Source organism: Macrotis lagotis, chromosome 1 (genome assembly GCF_037893015.1).
Source record: "Macrotis lagotis isolate mMagLag1 chromosome 1, bilby.v1.9.chrom.fasta, whole genome shotgun sequence".
Lineage (NCBI taxonomy): Eukaryota > Metazoa > Chordata > Mammalia > Peramelemorphia > Peramelidae > Macrotis > Macrotis lagotis.
In genome coordinates, this window is record NC_133658.1 from 503,268,734 (window position 1) to 503,288,722 (window position 19,989).

Below are 19,989 nucleotides of genomic sequence, written 5' to 3' on the forward strand. Positions count from 1 at the left end.
TCAGTTCAAAACTCCACCAACAATGCATTAGTGTCTCCCCTCTTCTCCACCTTTTAAAAAAAATTTTCAAGAAAAAATTCCTTGACTCCTTCAATATGTTTTCATGACATTTAAAATTTTTTTTGACATTCACATCTAGGGAAAGCCCCCCCCCCAAACTTCAGAGTCTGAATGTGGAGCAAAGCATACTATATTCACTTTTTAAAATTTCTTTTATGTCTTTTCTTTCTTTCTCATTTTTTTCCCTTTTTAATTCCTCTTTCACAGTATAACTAATATGGAAATATGTTAAATATAATTTTACATGTGCAACTTTTACCAGATTGTCCATTGCCATGGGACAAGTGGAAGGAAGGTGGTTGAAAAATGTAGAACTCATATTTGCAAATGATTGAATGTTGAATACTACTTTTGCATGTCAATGAAAAAAAAATAAAAAAAAATTTTGCAAGGCAAATGGGGTTAAGTGGCTTGCCCAAGGCCACACAACTAGGTAATTATTAAGTGCCTGAGGTCAGATTTTAACTCAAGTACTCCTGACTCCAGGGCTGGTGCTCTATCCACTGTACTACCTAGCCACCCTGAAAAAAATCAAATTTAAAACATTTCATTTTCTTTAATTTTTCCTCAAAAGGTTATTTTTTTAATCTCTTTATTTGTTTTCACTGTCTTTTATTCTTTCAGTCATGGCCCTTATGCTTATTTAGTCTTTGTATTCCTCATGTGATTAAAGCTTCTAAGGTATGTATTTTGTGTTCCTTTTAAACACTTGACAAGTTGTTATTGCCTTGTAAATCTTGTACCCAGCTGCCTTTGTCTGTGGTGCCTTATTCTTAGAAATACCAATTCCTGCAGGTGATAGAGAGGATGTTGCCCCAAAGTAGGAATTTTCCTTTGTCTTTGATTATGCAATTCATTATTAACCTTTGCCTGCCCTCTGGTCTTTTCTCCTCTATTTACCCCTAGCTTCCTGCCTTTCCTGGATGTCATTTGCTTTCAGAAGCTCTTGATTCCCCTTCACATGAGGTAGGATGTCACAGAAATCCCTGATCTGCACTGTACAATTCCTATCTTCCTTCCCTCTGTAGGAGCATTCATCATCGATACCCCTTACCATCACAGAAACAAGATTTTCATCTTTCTTTTTCTATTTCACTCCTCTTTACCTCCTTGCTCATTTTCCCATAGGCTCTGTTCTTAGTGAGAGGCTACCATAGTTGTTTTCCCTTCATTGTTAACCTTTGCTTAGGTTAAAACAAATATTCTGCTCTATTTTTCCTTTTTCTTTCCCTATTTTTACCCACCCTTCAATTTTGTAATTTAGTCATACAATACATTGATTCACCTGTAAGTGGGATGTTGAAGGGTTTAGTCCATGATGTTTCAGGACTATTTCTTCACTATCATTTCAATTTGACTTCAATCACTCATTAAGAGTTCTTGGTTTCAGACACCATGAAGAGAGCTGAAATTTCTTTTTTTTTCATGTGTATAGTTCTTATTTTGGAGAGGTTTGAAAGGTGTAAGGATTGGAGAAAATTATTGCTTCTTGTTGGTCATGTGAATTAGAACTATTGTTCTGGGGATTCATTAGCTTGCTGTTTAAACTTTTTCTGCAACTCCCCAATATCCTTGGTGTTCCCTTAGACTCCAGGGGAGGTTTCATCTAAGGGAGTTTTATTTCAGCAGAAACTAGAAAGTTTTTATTCCATTTGTGCTGATTCCTAAATTTTATCTTCACTCTTGCTTCTATCTTTCTCTAGAGTCTCAATCTTAGCAGAATTCAATGTGTTCTCCAATGAAGCGTCCCATTTTTAGTCTCTATCCCCTTATTGCAGTGCCATATTCACTTTTATTGTTATTAGCTCCAAAATTTACTTTTTTTTTTGCCTTCAAGTATCTTCAAACATTAAATATAGGTATATATGTGTATATGTTTATATATGTGTATTTACCTCTTACATGAGTTGCTCAGTACAGAAGCACAATTTTATTTCTCTTTTCCTTGTATTGATGGTCCAGCTTTTTTTTGGGGGGGGTATTTAATTTTATTGTTTTGTAAAAAAAGACAGTTCTTTGACAAGCTTCATACAGAGTGAAATGAGAGATTCCTCCTTCTCCTGACCATATTTTGGCCACAGAATACAATGTTCCCTTTCTTTCATATCACTCTTATTCTGCTTTAACAATGAATTTAACCCTAAAGTCACTAAAGATAAACCCTGCTGACAAACACCAAATATTCTAAGATGAGCCTCGCTCAGCTAGTCCAATGATTCAGGTTTAGAATTAGAATGCAATGATCATAATATTGAGTTTAAAAATATAATTTATAATTAAATTAAAAGAAAATATTACTTCCCTTTGCTTCCTTGTGCACCACAGTCACATAGACAACACTTGGTCTATAAGCATTCCAAAGTGGCAATCTCCTAAAATACCTGGAGCAGCAATTTCCCTTGGGCTAGACCTTTTATGCCCAGAGGAACCAATGTGAAACCTTTTACTTGATCATTTGATCTCATCTTCTCATGCTTCTTCCAGGAGTGCTAAAAAAGTGACTTCATTTTTTTTTTCTAATTTTCAACTCCTGAACTGTTGGCTCTTTCCCTGTTACCCATAAATATACTCATATCTTCCCCATCTTCAAATGACCTTCATTTGGACCTACTATTCCCTGAAATTATAGTCCTATATCTTTCTTCCCTTTCCCAGCCAAATTTTAAGGGACAAGGAAAGAAATAATAAGCTGTCTATATTAATTTCTTGCTACTATACCCCCTTGAAACCTGACTTCTTTCTCCTTTAATTTGCTGAAACTGCTCCAAGATCACCAATGATCTCTCTCTTGCTAAATAAAAATGAGTTTTCTCAATCCTTGTCCTTTTGCCCTCTCTGTAGCATTTGATACTATTTTTTCTGCATACTTTCTCTTGCCTATTATTGTCACAGGTTCTCCCATCCTTCTAGTCTCCTAGGTTTATAACTTGGTCATTATCCTGGACTCTTCAGTCATTCTGGCTCAGGGATTTGTTGAAACCAAGCTTGTCTTGGCCCAGGAGAGTAAGTTGTTAACTTTTCATTGTGTTAATTTACACACCTTAAAATCAACAAGTTCTAAAGATCAGGAGTTGATTTGTTATTTTATTTATTGACTAGACTTAAGGAAAGTGATGGAGAAAATGTTAATTTTGATTAAACTTAAAAGCAAGTTGTGTGTACATTTTAAAAATTCATTTATTTTAAAAATCCTTTTAAAATTTTGAGTTACGGTTGCTCCCCATCAAATGAAAAGACAATCAATGTGATTTCAATTATACATGTGAAATCATATAAAACATATTTCCATATTAGAAAAATTTAAAAAATAAGAAAGCAAAAAAGAAGCTGAGAAAATAATGCTTCAGTTTGTAGTCAAAATTCATCAGTACTTTCTTGTGGAAGATGATAGCATTTTTTTATCATGAGTCCTTTCGAATTGTCTGTGATCATAGTATTGATCATCATATAATGATGATCAGTTGATCATCATTATAGCATTATTGCTATTGTACACAATGATCTCCCAGCTCTTTATACTTCACTTTTTTTTTTAAAGTTTTTGCAAGGCAAATGGGGTTAAGTGTCTTGCCCAAAGCTACACAGCTAGGTAATTATTAAGTGTCTGAGACTGGATTTGAACTCAGGTACTCCTGACTCCAGTTCTGTTGCTGTATCCACTACGCCACCTAGCTGCCCCATATACTTCACTTTGCATAGTTCTTTTTAAAAAAAATTATTTATTTTCTTTTTTCTTTTTTTTTGAAAAATAAACAAATCCTTTTATTCATGAAGGATATGAGAATAAATTGAAAGGCAAGATGGTTGACACTGTGGGTTTAGTCTCACTTCTCCAGCAAGTCTGAGGCCCAAAGGGAGGGTCAGTGGCCTTGCCCTCAGCTGGAAGGCAGGGATGCGGGTGGAACAATGGCATCACTGGGACAGGAGAAGGCATATCAGGTGATATGGAGTAGTTAAGATACTAAGAGAGGTGTCAAGAAGCGAGGCCCTCAAGAACACGATGGTGTTTGGACCCCAGTCCCCCTGACCTCAGGAGTGAGTTCCCTGGGGAAATCTCGGAAAGCTAGGCTAGGGGCTGGAGCACTGTTTTGTTCAAGGACAGTATTTGTAGAAAACTGCCCCCCCCCAAGTGTCTGCCCAAAGATGATGGTGGTGGGGTGGGGAGGACAATTCTTTTTCTAGAAACAAACATTTAATTAAACAGCCAAACCAATAAAAGGCTTATAATGCAGCCAAACAACAAGGCACTATAGGCAGGACCAGGAGAAACTAACTGGGCCACGGAGGTGCTCTTCCCTGGACCTCTAGCAAACAAAAACAGGAAGATATCCCTGCGCCCCCTGCCCCATTCATCCCAGAAGACAGGCTAGAAAACAAGGGTGAGAGGCAGAGAAGGTCAAAATGGGGGGCGGGGAGGATTCAGCCTCCTCCACCCAGGGCCCAGAAGCGGCCCTCAGTACTGGAGACGGAAGGGGTTGTCGTTATCGGCCTGCATGAAATAGTAAAAGAAGGCCAGAAATAGGGCAAACCCAATGAAGAGAAGGAACTGGATCCAAAGGGGCACCATTCTGTCATTCTTTCTGAGATGAGCCCTAGCGCTTTGCTCTGGTCTAATGGCCTGGTGGGCTGCCACCTCGGGAGGGAGGGAATGCCAACTGAAACTTGAGGTGGTCAAGGGAACTGAGGTAGAAGCGGAAAAAGAAGAAGAAACAGCTGGGCTGGAAGAGAAGACCAAGTCAGGGTTTGATTCGGGGATGGCTCCATAGCGAGAAAGACTTAGGTAGGTCTTGTCGTCCCGGTGGAAGTAGGCCTGGTGGCTGGCCATGTTCTCCTCCTGCTCTGAGGAGTAGAGGATATTCTCTCCTACCCAGGGGCGCCGGCAGTGGGTGGATGTCCTGGCACTGTCACTGCTGTAGCTTGTCCTGGTTAGGGGCTCCTGGAAGCCGGTCCTGGCCGTGGCTGCCAGCACGGGGGTAGTATCGGCATCCCCATACATACTGGTGGTTGAATAACTCTCTTTGTCGGAATTGTCGTAGTCGCCGTCTTCCAGGTCGTCCTCGTTCTCCTTTTCTGTTTGAGCTTCACCTTCGACGGCTTCTGTATACTGGTAAGCAGAGCTGCCAGGCCCGGGGCTCAGCTTGGTTCTCAGGCTTTCATATTCGTAGAGTTTCTTCTCATAGAGTTTGCGGGTCGTACCCACGACGGGCCCGTGGGGGATGTTGTAGAGTCTGAGCATCCTGATCAGTTCCTGGTCGGAGAGGCGGCGGTAGCCCTCCATGGGGGGCTTGGGGGAGACCACAGCCTGGGACACGAAGGGAGGCCGGAGGCGGGGCGGGGGTGGGGGGCTTGGCCGCCGGGGTCCGGGCCCACCTCCGCGAGGGCACCTCAGCCCGCGAGCCCCAAGGGCGGCGCAGCGGGAAGGCTATTTATTTTCACATTACTGAAATAGTCTTGCTGTAAAAGTAAACATAATTCCCCCCCCCCCACAAAGATAGAGAAACTGCAAGAAAAATAAAGTGAGAGGAAAAAAAAAGTGTATCTAAATCTGTGTTCGAGAAGTTGCTTCAATATTTTTTCCCCAAAGTTATTGCTAAATGTATTTCCCTGCATTTCCCCTCCATCCTATTCCTCCCCACCCCTATTTATTCTATTCTCCCTCTCTGTCCTTTCACTTGAACTCTCCTCAAAAGAGTGTTATATCTTTCTCCCATTATTTTCCCTCTCTCTTCTATCACCTATATACCCCCACCACTCTTCCTGTCTCATTTCTCCCATCCCTTTTCTCTCCTTTTTCCTCTATGGTAAGATAGATTTTTATACCCTTTAGTGCGTGTATGTTATTTCCTCTCTGAGCCACTTCTGATGAAAATGAAGGCTCACTCATTCCTTCACCTCTCCCCTTCTACTTTATTGCAAAAGCTTTTTCTTGCCTCTTTTTCCATGAAATATCTTAGCCTATTCTTCCTCTCTTTTCCATTTCTCCCAGTACATTCCTTTCTCATCCATTAACTTCATCTTTTTTTTTGCAAGGTAATGGGGTTTAAGTGACTCGCCCAAAGTCACACTGCCAAGTAATTATTAAATATCCGAGGCTAGATTTAAACTCAGTTCCTCCTGGGCTGGTGTTCTAACTACTTTGCCATCTAGCTGCCCTGTCATTAACTCCATCTTTATAATATATTATACCTTCATATTCAGCTCCCTCCCATGCCTTGTCTATATATGCTCCTTCCAACTGCTCTAATAAATGAGAAGCTTCATATGAGTTATCAATATCATCCCATGTAGGAGTACAAGCAATTCAACATCATTAAATCCCTCCTAATTTTCCTTTCCATCCACCCTCTCTATAACCTTAGCCCTGTACTTGAAGATCAAATTTTCTGTTCAGCCTTGGTCATTTCAACAGGAACACTTTAAAGTCTACTATTTCTTTGAATGTCCATCTTTTCTCCTGAAAGAAAATGTTTGGTTTTCTGGGTAGTTGATTCAGTGATTGTAATCCAAGCTCCTTTGCCTTCCTGAATATATTTTAAGTCTTACAAACCCTAAATTTAGATGCTGCTAATCCTGTGTAATCCATTATTATTATTATTATTATTATTATTATTATTATTATTATTATTAGTAGTAGTAGTAGTAGTAGTAGTAGTAGTAGTAGTAGTAGTAGTAGTATTTTAGGTTTTTGTAAGGCAGTGGGGTTAATTGGCTTGCCCAAGCTAGGTCATTATTAAGTGCCTGAGGCTGGATTTGAATTCAGGTTCTCCTGACTCCAGGGCCTATGCTCTATCCAGTGCACCACCTAGCTGCCACTCCACTGCACCACCTAGCTGCCCCAATTTTGTGTAATCCTGAATGTAGCTCCACAATATCTGAATTGTTTCTTTCTGGTTGCATTTAATATTTTGGCTTTGACTTGGGAGTTCTGGAATTTGGCTCTAAATTCCTTGAAGTTTTTATTTTAGGATCTCTTTCAGGAAGTAATTGGTGAATTCCTTAAATTTCTATTTTACCTTCTGCTTCTAGGATAGCAGGGTAATTTTCCTGGAGAATTTCTTTAAAAATGAAGTTGAAGCTCTTTTCCTGATCATGACTTTCAGGGAGCCTAATAATTTTTTCATTCTTCTGGATCTGTTTTCCAGGTCAGTTGTTTTTCCAGTGAGATATTTCACATTTTTCTTCTGGTTTTTCATTCTTTTGGTTTTATTTCTTGATTTCTCAAAACTCCTCAGCTTCCCTTAGCTCTATTCTACATTTGAAGGAGTCATTTTCTTCAGAGAGCTTTTTGGTCTCCTTTTCCATCTGGCCAATCCTGCTTTTTAAGATATTGACCTTTTGAACTGCTTTTTCCATTTAACCTAACCTGCTTTTTAACATGTTATTTTCTTCAGTATTTTTGGGTAACTCTTTCACTGAGCTGCTGACTTGATTTTTATAATTTTCCTGCATCTCTCTTATTTCTTTTCCCAATTTTTTCTTCTACCTCCCTTACCTGATTTTAAAAATCTTTTTTGAGCTCTTCCATAGCCTGAGACCAATTCCTATTTTCCTTGGAGGCTTTGGATATAGAAGCTTTGAGTTTGTCATCTTCTGAGTGTGTGTTTTGGTCTTCCATGGGACCAAATCTGAGTATGGGCAAAGCACAAGAGTCCTGCCCCAGGGATAGTGGAAAGAACTCTGCAGTCTTCCCCAACCCCCTTACCATCAGTGAGCTGAGTGCCCTGGAAGTTGCTGCTGGGTAGCTCCAGTTTCCTGGGGCAGAACTACACTCAAGCCCCTGATGAGGCCTGCACTGGCCTGGGTTCCATGCTCATTCTGGTGTGGCAGAGTTTTCCTGATGACCTTCCAAGTTGTCCTTGGCAATCTCTGGGCTGAGACCTGAAAACCAACTGCTGCCACTGGCTCAAATGCCCCCAGGCACCTAGGTGCCCAAGGGCTGTTCCTGGAAGACTGGAGCTAGTTTGCTCCTCTTCCAGGCTGTGCTGCATTACTTTTCAACCCCAGTGGTACAGATCCTTCCTGAGGGTCTTCCAAGTTGTCTTGGGTTGAAAAATGGTTTCACTCATTCCTTTTATCTGTTCCATCACTCTAGAATTTGGTTAGAGTCGTAAAATTAAGGCTTTGGAGTGGTCTGCTTTGCCATCTTGGTTCCACCCCCAGTTCATATAGTTTCTGTCAGGTTTTTTTTTGAGGTTACCTCCTTCATCATTTCCTAGAATACAATCGTGCTCCATCACAATCATACACCATTACTTGTTCAGCCATCCCCCAATTTGTGAGCATTCCCTTGATTTCCAATTCTTTGTTAACATAAAATGAGCTTATATAAATCTTTTTTCTTGTACACATAGATCCTTTCCCTTTTCCTTTGTTCTCTTTGGGATATAGACCTAGTAGTGAAGATGCTAGTTCAAAGAATATGCAGAGTTTGATAGCTCTGGATATAATTCCAAATTGTTTTCCAGAATGGATGGGCCAGTTCACAATTCCATATTTTCCCCCCTCATCCCCTCCAACATTCTTCATTCTGATAGGGATAATGTGGTATCCTCAGAATTGTTTTAATTCCCTCTTTTCAATATGACTATAGATAGCTTTGATCTCTTTTTTCTGAAAACTGTCTTTTCATTTTTTTTATCATTTGTTAATTGGGAATGGCTTTTATTATTATAAAGTTGACTCAGTTCTATATACTAATATATTTATGAGAAATTTCACCCTAAGCATATTAGATTGTACTCCAGCCCTTTATTTTAACTGAGTCTGTCTTTTTTGTTGTAAGTGTCTTTTGTGTAAACAGTGTATTGTTGGGTTCTGGTTTCTAATTCATTCTTTCAGCTTCCATTTTAGGGGTGAGTTCATTGTATTCAGATTTGCAGTTATGATTATTAACTGTGTTTTTCCTCCATTTGATTATTTTCTTTCTCTCTTTTTGTTCTGTTCTTTCTTAGCAGGACATTTTGAAGTCTTTTTTTATTCTAACTACTGCCTCCCTTAATTCAGTCTCTCCCTTCCCCCCAAATCTTTTATCCCCTTTCTCTCTTAATTCCTTATTAGCTAAGTTACATTTCTATACACAACTAAATGTGTAGTTATATTCATCCTTGTTTGAATTAATTCTTTTTTTTTTTTGCAAGGCAATGGGGTTAAGTGGCTTGCCCAAGGCCACACAGCTAGGTAATTATTAAGTGTCTGAGACCACATTTGAACCCAGGTACTTCTGACTCCAGAGCTGGTACTTTATCTACTGTGCCACCTAGCCACGCCCTTTGAATTAATCCTTATGAGATTGAGGTTCAAGCATTGCTTGCCACCCCCAACTCCCTATTTCTCCCTTCCATTGTAAAAGCTATTCTTTATGTGACCCTTTTATGTGACAAAATTTTCCCCATTCTACTTTTCCCTTTCCCCTTTCTCTTAGTGCATCCCTCTTTCTCACCCTTTCATATATTTTCTTTGAGATCATACCAATATAAATCCATACCAATATAAATCTCTTTAACTGCCCTAAAGATGGTAAAATTCTTAGGACTTGCATGTATCATCTTTCCATAAAGGAATGTAAATAGTTTATTGAGTCCCTTATGATTTATCTGGAGTGTTTGCCTTTTTATGCTTCTCTTGAGTCATGTTTGAATGTCAGGGGTGTTATTCAACTCTGGTCTTTTCATCAGGAACGCTTGAAATTCCTCTATTTTATTAAAAATTCATTTACCCCCCCCCTCGAAATATGACACTCAGTTTTGCTGGGTAGGTTATTCTAGCTCCTTTGCCTTCTGGAATATAATATTTAAAGCCTTCTATTCTTTTAATGTTGAAGGCACTAAATCTTGCATGACTCTGACTATGGATAGCTTCATGAGATTTTCTCCTTGACCTGGAAAATCTAGAATTTGGTTATAATATTCCCAAGAATTTTCCTTTTAGGATTTCTTTGAGGAGATGATTGATGGGTTCTTTCAGTGTTTATTTTACCCTCTGGATCTAAGGAATCAGGGAAATTTTCCTTGATTATTTCTTGGAATATGATGTCTAGACTCCTTCTTTGATCATGGTTTTCAGGTAGTCCAATAATTCTTAAATTTTCTCATCTTGATTCTTTTTTTCCAGGTCAGTTTTTTTTAGTGAAACTTCACTTTTTAAAAATTCTTTTGACTTTGTTTTATTGTTTCTTTTTTTATAAAAAATTTTTTTAGGTTTTTTTTTGCATGGCAATGGGGTTAAGGGTTAAGTGACTTGCCCAAGGTCACACAGCTAGGTAATTAGTAAATGTCTAAGGCTGGATTTGAAGTCAGGACCTCCTGATTCCAGGGCCAGTGCTCTATTCACTGCACCATCTGGCTGCCCCTGTTTTATTGTTTCTTGATGATTTGGAATAATTAACTTTCTTTTTCTTTTTCTTTTTAAATTTTTTTTTTTATTTAAGGCAATGAGATTAAGTGACTTGCCCAAGGTCACATAGCTAGGTAATTATTAAGTGTCTGAGGTCACATTTGAACTCAGGTCCTCCTGACTCCAGGGCTGGTGCTCTATCCATTATACCACCTAGCTGCCCCAAGTCACTAACTTTCACTTGCAGAGTTCTAATCTTTAAGGAATTCTTTTCTTCAGAGGCATTTTGTTGTATTTCTTTTTCTAATTGATCAGTTTTTCTTTTTTAAGTAGTTCTTTTCTGCAGTGAATTTTTATGTTTCTTTTACTATTTGAACAATTCTGTTTTTTAAGCTATTATTTTCTTCATTTTTTGGGGCCTCTTTTACCAAACTATTAATTCTCTTTTCATAATTTTCTTGCATTACTCTCCTTTCTTTTCCCAGTTTCCTATCTACCATGCTTATCTTTAAGTCTTCCAGAAATTCCTATTGGGCATGGGTTCAATTAGCATTTTTTTTTGAGTCTTTCTTTGGTAGCTTTTTTCCATTGTGAGATTGTTTTGGTTTTCCCTGACACCATAATAGCTTTTTTATGGTCAAATTATAATTTTTTATTGTTGTTTGATCATTTTCCAGCTTATTTCTGGACTTTGAATTTTAGCATCAGATTCTACTCACCTGGGATTGGGAAGGCATTGTTCCAAGTTTCAGGCTTTTTCATGCTACTGTTTTCAGAGTTTGTAGTGTCTGTAAGATTTCGGTACTCCAAGATGGAGTAGTTTGTGGAAAGGTGTGGTCATTGCTCTTCTGTTTTGCACTCTGGTCTTTACCAAGAGAGGGGCCCCTGGTTCCCTTCAGCTGCATATGCTAGAACTCTGCTTTGGTATTGTAACCAGGGCCTTTAGTCCCTTATGATTATTCACCACTGCCCCTCTCCATCTTAAAACTGTGATGCACAATTGCATATGGGCAATAGAGTTGCCAGTCAGTGCCAACTGTACACAGTGCCAGCAAAGGGTCTCCAGTAATCGCTTTCTGAGCAGTTGTCTAATCCCCTCATGTCTGGTCTGAGAGCTCTTGAACCTGTTGCTGCAACTGGAGCCACCACTGCATGTATGAACTCTAGACAGACTTCCAGTAAAGTTACAGACTTCTGCCTACATTGTTTTCTTAGTTGCAAAAATTTCTCACCGAGATATTTTGTTACAAAATTTTCTAGTTTTTTTGGGTTGTTGTAGCAGGTTTAGTATATTTTTTTAAAACAGTCCTGGACTGAATGAAGATATTAGTAGATGATTTTTTTAAATCTAGTATATTTTTAGAGCTTTACTGTATTGTGAGGGATTTGGGATCTTTTAGGTCCTAACATTCTTCATCTTGCCTCTTCTCTCTATCACAATATCCTCTATCCTTTTTCCTATTATTTATTGAAGAAATATGAAAATTGTGATGACTTTATGGGTTATTTAGTATATTGGTTTTCTGAAATTGTTTATTTCTTGTTTTTGTTGATTTTCCTATTTATAAATCAAGCAGCATTCTATCTGCAAGTACTTTAATCTGTGTAACAATTATTCTTTTGATTTTTTCTTGTTTTTACCTTAGCTAGTATTTCTAGAAATATGCCAAAAAAAAAAAAGGTGTGAAATGGATCCTTTCTCAATTAATTTTCTTGGGACATGATTTGTGTATTATATATCATGACCCTTGGATTTGAATAAATGTTTTCTATTTAGCTAAGGAAAAACCCTTCCATTCCTATATTTTTTACTATTCTAAAGCCAAATGGGTGAAGGAGCAAAATCTTTTTCTGTATATATTATTCTAACTATATGGTTTTAATTTCTTAAAGATGATTTATGAGAATCATGGTTTTGGTCTTGGAATCAGAATGGAAGAATTGGATTAAAGTCCTGTATATGGGGCAGCTAGTTGGCACAGTAGAGGGCAGCTAGGTGGTGCAGTGGATAGAGCACTAGTCTTGGAGTCAGGAGTACCTGAGTTCAAATCCAGCCTCAGACACTTAATAATTACCTAGCTATGTGGCCTTGGGCAAGGCACTTAACCCCATTGCCTTGCAAAAACCAAAAAACATAAAGTCCTCTGTATGATCTATACTTTCTGTGACCTCAGACCAAAGTAGCTTAACTTCCGATCACTTCCCATAACACTTGAAAACATTTCAGAACAGTTGCTAAAATGCAACAGTAGAAATAGTTTTCACACTGGGAGTTACCTGTATCAGTGAAACAACAGTATCAGATTAGAAATGGCAAAATACAATTTATCATGCCATTTTTTCCCCTCAATATTGAATTCTTTTTGGATTCTTGAATATCAGCTATTTTAAATGATAGTGGATGAGTCTTTATGTGTTATTTTATTTTATATGTTGTTTTATTTTATTCTATTGATATTTTGTTTAATATTTTTACATCGATATTTGTTAAGAATATTGTTTTAGAGTTCAATCAACAAACATATATTAGGCATTTTGTTCTAAGCACTGTATAAATGCAGGAGATGCAAAAAGAACTAAATGACAGTTCCTGTTCTCAAGGAAATCAGAAATGAATGGGGAAGACAGCATATAAAGAAATATATACAAATCAAACTGTGCACAATCCATATACAAGATTATTGGAAATAAAAACAGAAGGAAAGCAAAAGAATTGAGTTATTGGAAAAGAATTCATGTAAAGGATGAAATTTAGTTGGAACTTAAAGGAAGTCAAGGAAATCAGGAGGTAGAATTGAGGAGTGAAAGCATTCAAGGAATGGTGACAACCTGAGAATATGCCCAGAACTGAAAGATGGAGTCTCTTGTTTATGGCACATGCAGGAAGACCCCTATTACTGATTGAATATGGCAGGAAGCAAGGTGCAAGAAGACTGAAAAGGTTGAACAGTGCTAGGTTATGAAAGGTTAAACCAGAGCATTTTATATTTAATACTGGAATCATTAAGGAGCCACTGGAGTTTATTGAATAGAAGAATGACAAGATCAGACTCAGACTTTGGGAAAAATCACTGGTGGCTGAATGGAGAACGAATTGGATTAGAGAGGCTTGAGACAGGTAGACCCACTGCAAGACATTGCAATGTTCTGGATGTGAGGTTATGAGAGCCTGCACTAGATTAGTAGCAGTGTTAGAGAGAAGGGATACTGTAAATGTAAATTGATAGGCCTAGGCAACAGATTCAGCATGGAGAGGGTTGAGAGATAGCAAGAGGTCTAGAATTACCCATATATTGTGAACCTAAGGGACTGGGGGGGTGGGGAGAATGGTGTTGCCCTTTACAGTAGTAAAAAAGGTAAGAAGAGAGGAGAGTTTTGGAGGAAATATATATTGAGTACTGTTTTGGACTTATTAAGTTTAAGATATCAACTGGAAATCCAGTTTGAGATGTCTAAAAGGTAGTAAGAAATGGGAGATTGGAGGTCAGCAAAATGGTTAGGGAATAGAATCAAAAGATGTGTGGATAATCAACATAGAGATGGTAATTAAATTTATGGGAGCTGTTGAGATCTCTAAATGAAGTAGCAGAGAGGGAAGAGAAAAGAGGTCCTAAGACCAGTCCCCTGGGAGACATTCAGGCTTACTGGATGAAGATCAGCAAAATAGGCTGAGAAAGAGGATCAGGTAAGAGGTGAACCCGGAGAGAACAAAAATATGAAAACCTAGAGAGAAGGTAACATCAAGGAGAAAAGACTGATGCAGTGTATAAAAGCTACAGAGAGAACCAAGAGAACAAGGACTGAGAAAAGGTCATGAGATTTGGCAACGAAGAGATCATTGGTAAGTATAGAGAGAGCAGTTTCCCTGGAATAAGGTTGGAAACCAGAACATAAAGAATTAAGAAGAGAGAAGAAAATGGAGTCACTTATTATAGATGGTACTTTCAAGGAGTTTAGTTACAAAGGGCAGAAGAGATTTAGGATGATAGGACTGGAAGGGTCACATGAAGTTTTTTTTTTTCATGATTGGGGAAATATGGGCAAGTTTGTAGGCAATATCAAAGGAGCCAAAGAGAGACTGAAAGTAAGTGATAGAGACGACAGTCTACTGAAGGAGATAGGAAAGAATGGGATCACTTGAACTGGTAGAGAGGGTTTAGCTTTGGTAAGGAGAAAAGCCATTTCATCATGTGAAACAAAGGTGAGGAAAGAAGAAATAGTGACAGCATCCAAGTGATAAGGAGTGAGGAAGAGGAAAAAAGACAATTCATAGCCTCTCTTTTCTATAAACTATATATGTATGTATATTATGAGGCAAGAATCTCAGCTTAATTCTTTTTATCTGCCCTTTTGTTCCCTGGTTTGAAGATCAAAGGCATATTTGTTTCAGAGTGAAGTGGCATCTTTCTCTGATTTTCAAATCAGTTCATGTAGTTTCAGAACTTGTTCAAATGTTTCTCAGTTCACTTAAGAATCTATCTGGTCCTAGTTTTGTTTACATAATAGTTTAAAAGCCTATCTGATTTTTTCTGTTACTGTTTTTTTTATTGTACCTATTCTGACTATAAAACATTTGTAGTTGTTAATTTTTTAAATTCAGTTTTATTGTCCCATAAGAGTGTGTAATCAATAAAAATTTTATTTATTTCTTCAAAGATTCTTCACAGTTTCTTATTCAATAATAATATAGAATTTAATAGTGATGAAAGGAAAGTTCTGTTTTTGTTTTAAAGAATCAACTGCTCAAACAAGGGTTGGTAAATGGCATCTGCTATGTATTAGGTTCTCTGCTGATTGATTTGATTTGATTCTTATTAAAGCCCTACCAGCTAGGTACTATTGTTATCCTCATTTTATAGTTGAAGAAATTGAGGCAAAATGCTATGTTAAGTGACTTGCTCTGGATCACACAGCTAGTAAGTATCTGAGACTGACCCAACTGCCAGGGCAAGTGGAGAATTGAGGTATGACTCTACAGTAGTTTATATGGAAGAAAATCTCAGAGTCATTCTGGATGGAAATCTCAACATATATCAAAAGTATATCATAGCAGTCAAAAACACTAATGTGTTCTTAGGCTATCTTAAGAGTTCTATAAAGTGTGATAAATTGTGATAGTCTAATTTCTACTAGTTTTCCCACAATATGGAGAACCACATGTGAGCTTCCTGACACAACTTCAACTAATCAATGAAACATTTATTAAGTCCCAGATACCATGCTAAGTTTTGGCATATAAAAGGAAGCAAAAAACAGTCCTTGTCCTCAAGGATCTTACAATCCATTGGGGAAGACAACATGCAAACAAACAAAACCAAACTTAATACACATGCATATATAAATATAAATTAGCTATACATAGGATGAATAGGAAATAATTAATAGAAGGCACTAGAATTATGAGGGGTTTGAGGAAGGTTTCCTGTAGAAGTTGGATTTGAGGTGAGACTAAAAGTCAGGAAAGCCAGTAGGTATAGCTGAGGAAGGAGGGCATTCTAGCTTTGGGAGACAACATCAACAACAAAAAAGACCAGAATTGAGAGAGATGGTATCTTGAGAAACAGCCTGGAGGCCAGTGTTACCAATGTGAAGAGTACATGGTGGACAGTAAGATGTAAGAAGACAGGTAATTAAGGGTTTTGAATATGAAGGATTTTGTATTTGATCCTAGAAGTTGTAAGGTTGCTGGACATCTAAGGGCATAAATGTCCCAGGTAAATGGAGTCTGAAGAGTGAGTTTTGGAAGAGAACTGGATCCCCATAGAGATGAGGGGGTTGCTCCCAGAGAAACTGAAAGCCATGATATTTTTTCCAATCTTATTTTAATTTATGGAATAAAACAAGATTTATTTATGGAATAAAACATTTCCATGACACAGTACAATAATCTATTATGTACAACTTGCCATTTCTTTTAAATAAACAATAAAATTATCCTGTAAATTTCTTTTTTTTCTTCTATCTCCCCCACACTAATCCCCCCAGATGGCTACCATAAGAAACAAATAGCTATGTATATATATATATATATATATATATATATATATATATATATACAGCCATATCTTAAATTATTCTGTACATCTGTTTTATCATTTTTTTCCTCTGGATGCAGATAGCATCTTTCTTCATATGTCACTTATAGTTAATTTGGGTATTTAGAAAATTATTATTGTATATTATAATAATGTACTTGCTCAAAGTAGTTCTTAAAACATTATTATTATTCTATATGATATTTTTTGGTTCTGCTCATTTTGTTCTTCATTATTTTGTGAAAGTCTTTTCCATGTTTTTCTAAAATCATTGAGCTCATCATTTCTTCTAAGCACAGTATTATTTTATACAATCACATACCACATAATTCAGCCATTCCCCAATTGTTGGAATTCCTGAAGTTTCCAATTCTTTGCCAACACAAAGAAAATGCTAGAAGGATTTTAGAACATATAAGTTATTTTCCTTTTTCCTTAGTTGTCTTTGGAAATAGATCAGGTAATGATATTGGGTAGGTAGTTTAATAATGTTTTGGGCATAATTTCAGATTGCTCTCCAAAATAGTTGGATCAGTTCCCTATTTCACCAACAATGAATTATAGTCTCAATTTTTCCACATCCCCTCCAACATTTCTTACTTTTTCCCCTTTTCATATTTTAGCCAATCTGTTAGGTGTAAAATGATAAAATGATTTGGTGGTTTTAATTTGTATTACTCTAATCAATAATGCTTTAGAGTATTTTTTCATATGATTATGAATTGTTTTGATTTCTTCATTGGAAAACTGCCTCTTTATATACTTTTACCATTTAAGAATTGGGGAATGACTTGTATTCTTGTAGATTTGACAAATTTCTTTATATATTTTAGATTTATTATTCTGTTTGTATTCTTAATCGCATATCCATGCTCTATTAGGCCAAAGTAAGCCTTCTTTCAGTGACTTGTTTGGTGACTTGTGAGTACCTTATTTCTTTCCAACCCTGAACTTAAACTAAGAGAACTGGTATTCGGCCTGCCTCCAACATATATCAAATGAAAGAAAGCCTGTTGCTCCATTACTCTAATCAGATAAAGGCTGTGTTCTGTATTGAGTCCCATATTTTAGGAAGGGCATTATAAATTAGAGAGTGTACAGACGAGGGCAACCTAAACGGTAATTGGATATTGAGCTTATGCCATTATGAAGGTTGGCTAAAGAAACTTGGAATATTTAGTTTAAAGAGGGGAAGATTAATGCTAGCTACTTACCTTCAAGTATTTGAAAGACTCTTAAATTTAGACCTGTTCAATATGGCCTCAGAAGGTTGAATTAGGAGCAGTGACTGTAAGTAAAAGCAAAGAGGCAAATTTTGACTCTGGAAAGAAACATTTTCTCACATTTTGAGCTGTCCAGAAGTGAAATGAGCTGTATTGGATGTAGTCAGTTTTGGATGCTAGGGAATCAGGAAGATGTGAGTTCATGCCTCAGATACTTGTGATCTTGTCCAAGTCATTTAATCCCTTTTCCTTAATTTCCCTCAATCTATAAAACAGGAATAGTACCTCTTACATCATCACTGAATTGTTTGAGCCTCAAATTCAGTAACATAAATTGATTTACAAATCTTAAAGTGGTCAATTTGTACTATTATGTTATAGCAAGAATTATTTTGTGGATTTTATATTTTCGGTGTCTTTTGACTGAATTTTTATGATTCAGATTTAATATTCATTGTAATATAACATTTTGACTGTGGTAATTTGATTTTCCTATCTCTTTTTTGGTTAATTTAGCTAATTTAGTTCATTCTTTTAGCTTGGTATTTTAATTCCAGCTCTTTAAAAATCATAATTAATTTTTTAAACCTGAAATTCTGTTAAATTTTCCCTTAACTATAACCTCTTCTTTTGTGTTTATTCTGATTATATTAAATTTTTGAATTTTTCTTAGGTTTAAAAGTATGTACAACTTTTTTTTTTGTTATTCTTGTGTTCAGTTCCAAAACTATCTTGATTAAGCCTCTTTTAAAATTTCTTCTTTCTTTGGTATATTTTCTAAAAGATTTAATTAATGCTTGTATTTAAAAACTATAAATGTTTTATATTCTTTTAAAATCATCACTAATATTATACCTCTTCCTAAAACAAAACTCCCTCCCAAATCTAAATTCATTTATTTCTAATAAATGAATATTATCAAACAAAAAAGATCTATACTTCCGTCAGAAAATGCATGTCATTCTGGAGGATTCTAAGAATACATAACTTTCATTGTCATTTTCTTTTATGAAATTATTTCTAATTTTGATATTGGAGCTATCAGTTCTTTAGTATTACATTATTTAGTCTCCATTTTACACTTTTATTCTTTATATATCCTTTATTGATTATAATTTTTATTACATGTAAGTTGTAGGTAGACACAGATCACTTTGTGACTGCTCTGAGGATGGGACTCCAATGGCCAGGCACCAGTTGTATTTGGAATTCTCAGGGGTTGAATAATTTTTTTTTTTTTTAGGTTTTTGGAAGGCAAACATGGTTAAGTGGCTTGCCCAAGGCCACACAGCTAGGTAATTAAAATGTCTGAGACCGGACTTGAACTCAGGTACTCCTGACTCCAGGGCCGGTGCTTTATCCACTACACCACCTAGCTGCCCTAGGGGTTGAATAATTGCAAAAATAATGAAGGGGCTCTAATACATTGGCCCTCAAACTATAACTCCAGTTGTTCCAAAAAGCCCTTTCAAATTATGTTTTAAAAAGTGACTAAAACGCATCCTCAAGAGGTATAAAAAGGTCCTTTTATATACCAGAAGTGCACTTCATTGAATTTTCAGTAGTAACTAAGAGAATGGTGTAAAAAGAGCTCCAATGGGATCTTGGGTCTTTTGGAGTTGCCCATAGTAGTCTGTCATCTCTGCCCTTTGGCTCATCTGGCTGAGACCTGGTACTTTATAAATCTGATGACTTAATTATAAAAAGGTCTGCTTGAATATGGAGAAGACTGCCAGAAGTCTTTTGAAGAACTTTCATGCAGGTCATTTACTGACTAGTGTTCCTGAACTTGTGACTTAAAAAGGGAGTTTAATTTTATATCGGAGTTTAATTTTATATCCTTTTTTTAGTTATTATTACCAAAAAATAATTTTAAATTGGTTTTTATAAAAGGTTCATGAGCTGTTTTTTCTTTGTTTTTTGTTTTTTTGAAAGGCAATGAGTTTAAGTGACTTGCCCAAGGTTGCACAGCTAGGTAATTATTAAGTGAATGAGGTTGCATTTGAACTTGGGTTCTTCTGACTCCAGGGCTGGTGAGGTTCATGAGTTCTTGTATTTTTTTTTTAAACTTGAATGTGATGGTTGGCTTATCCTTGCTAATATTTGACAGTACCCGTAGAATTTTTACTTTTTTTTATGGCTTAGGGTTAAATTCATTTTTTAAATGAGAGGAAAGATGATGTTGTGGAAGAAAGGGAACCAACCTGGTTAGAGACATTCTTTGTTTGACTAAAGACAAAATGTTATTTAGTATAGTTTTAGGATCTTGTTTTTGAGTGGGGAAGAAGGGTTTTTACTAGTACAGAGGTACTGACGCTGATCACCCAGTTATTCCACTG

The 19,989-nt window shown here is 36.7% G+C and overlaps 2 protein-coding genes across 3 annotated transcripts in view; one reads left to right on the plus strand and one right to left on the minus strand.

The window, feature by feature from the left end:
* The window catches only part of TIAM1 (TIAM Rac1 associated GEF 1), a 355,527-nt gene that overhangs the window by 10,634 nt on the left and 324,904 nt on the right, over nucleotides 1-19,989 (plus strand). The window lies entirely within an intron of this gene.
* Nucleotides 3,861-5,346, minus strand: LOC141520693 (emerin-like). The gene has a single exon (XM_074232450.1). It carries the CDS (start codon nucleotides 5,336-5,338, stop codon nucleotides 4,514-4,516), a length of 825 nt encoding a protein of 274 aa, XP_074088551.1. The 5' UTR covers nucleotides 5,339-5,346; the 3' UTR covers nucleotides 3,861-4,513.

Coding starts and splice junctions, on each gene's coding strand:
- LOC141520693 (XM_074232450.1), bottom strand. CDS start 5,338: ATGGAGGGCTACCGCCGCCTCTCCGACCAGGAACTGATCAGGATGCTC.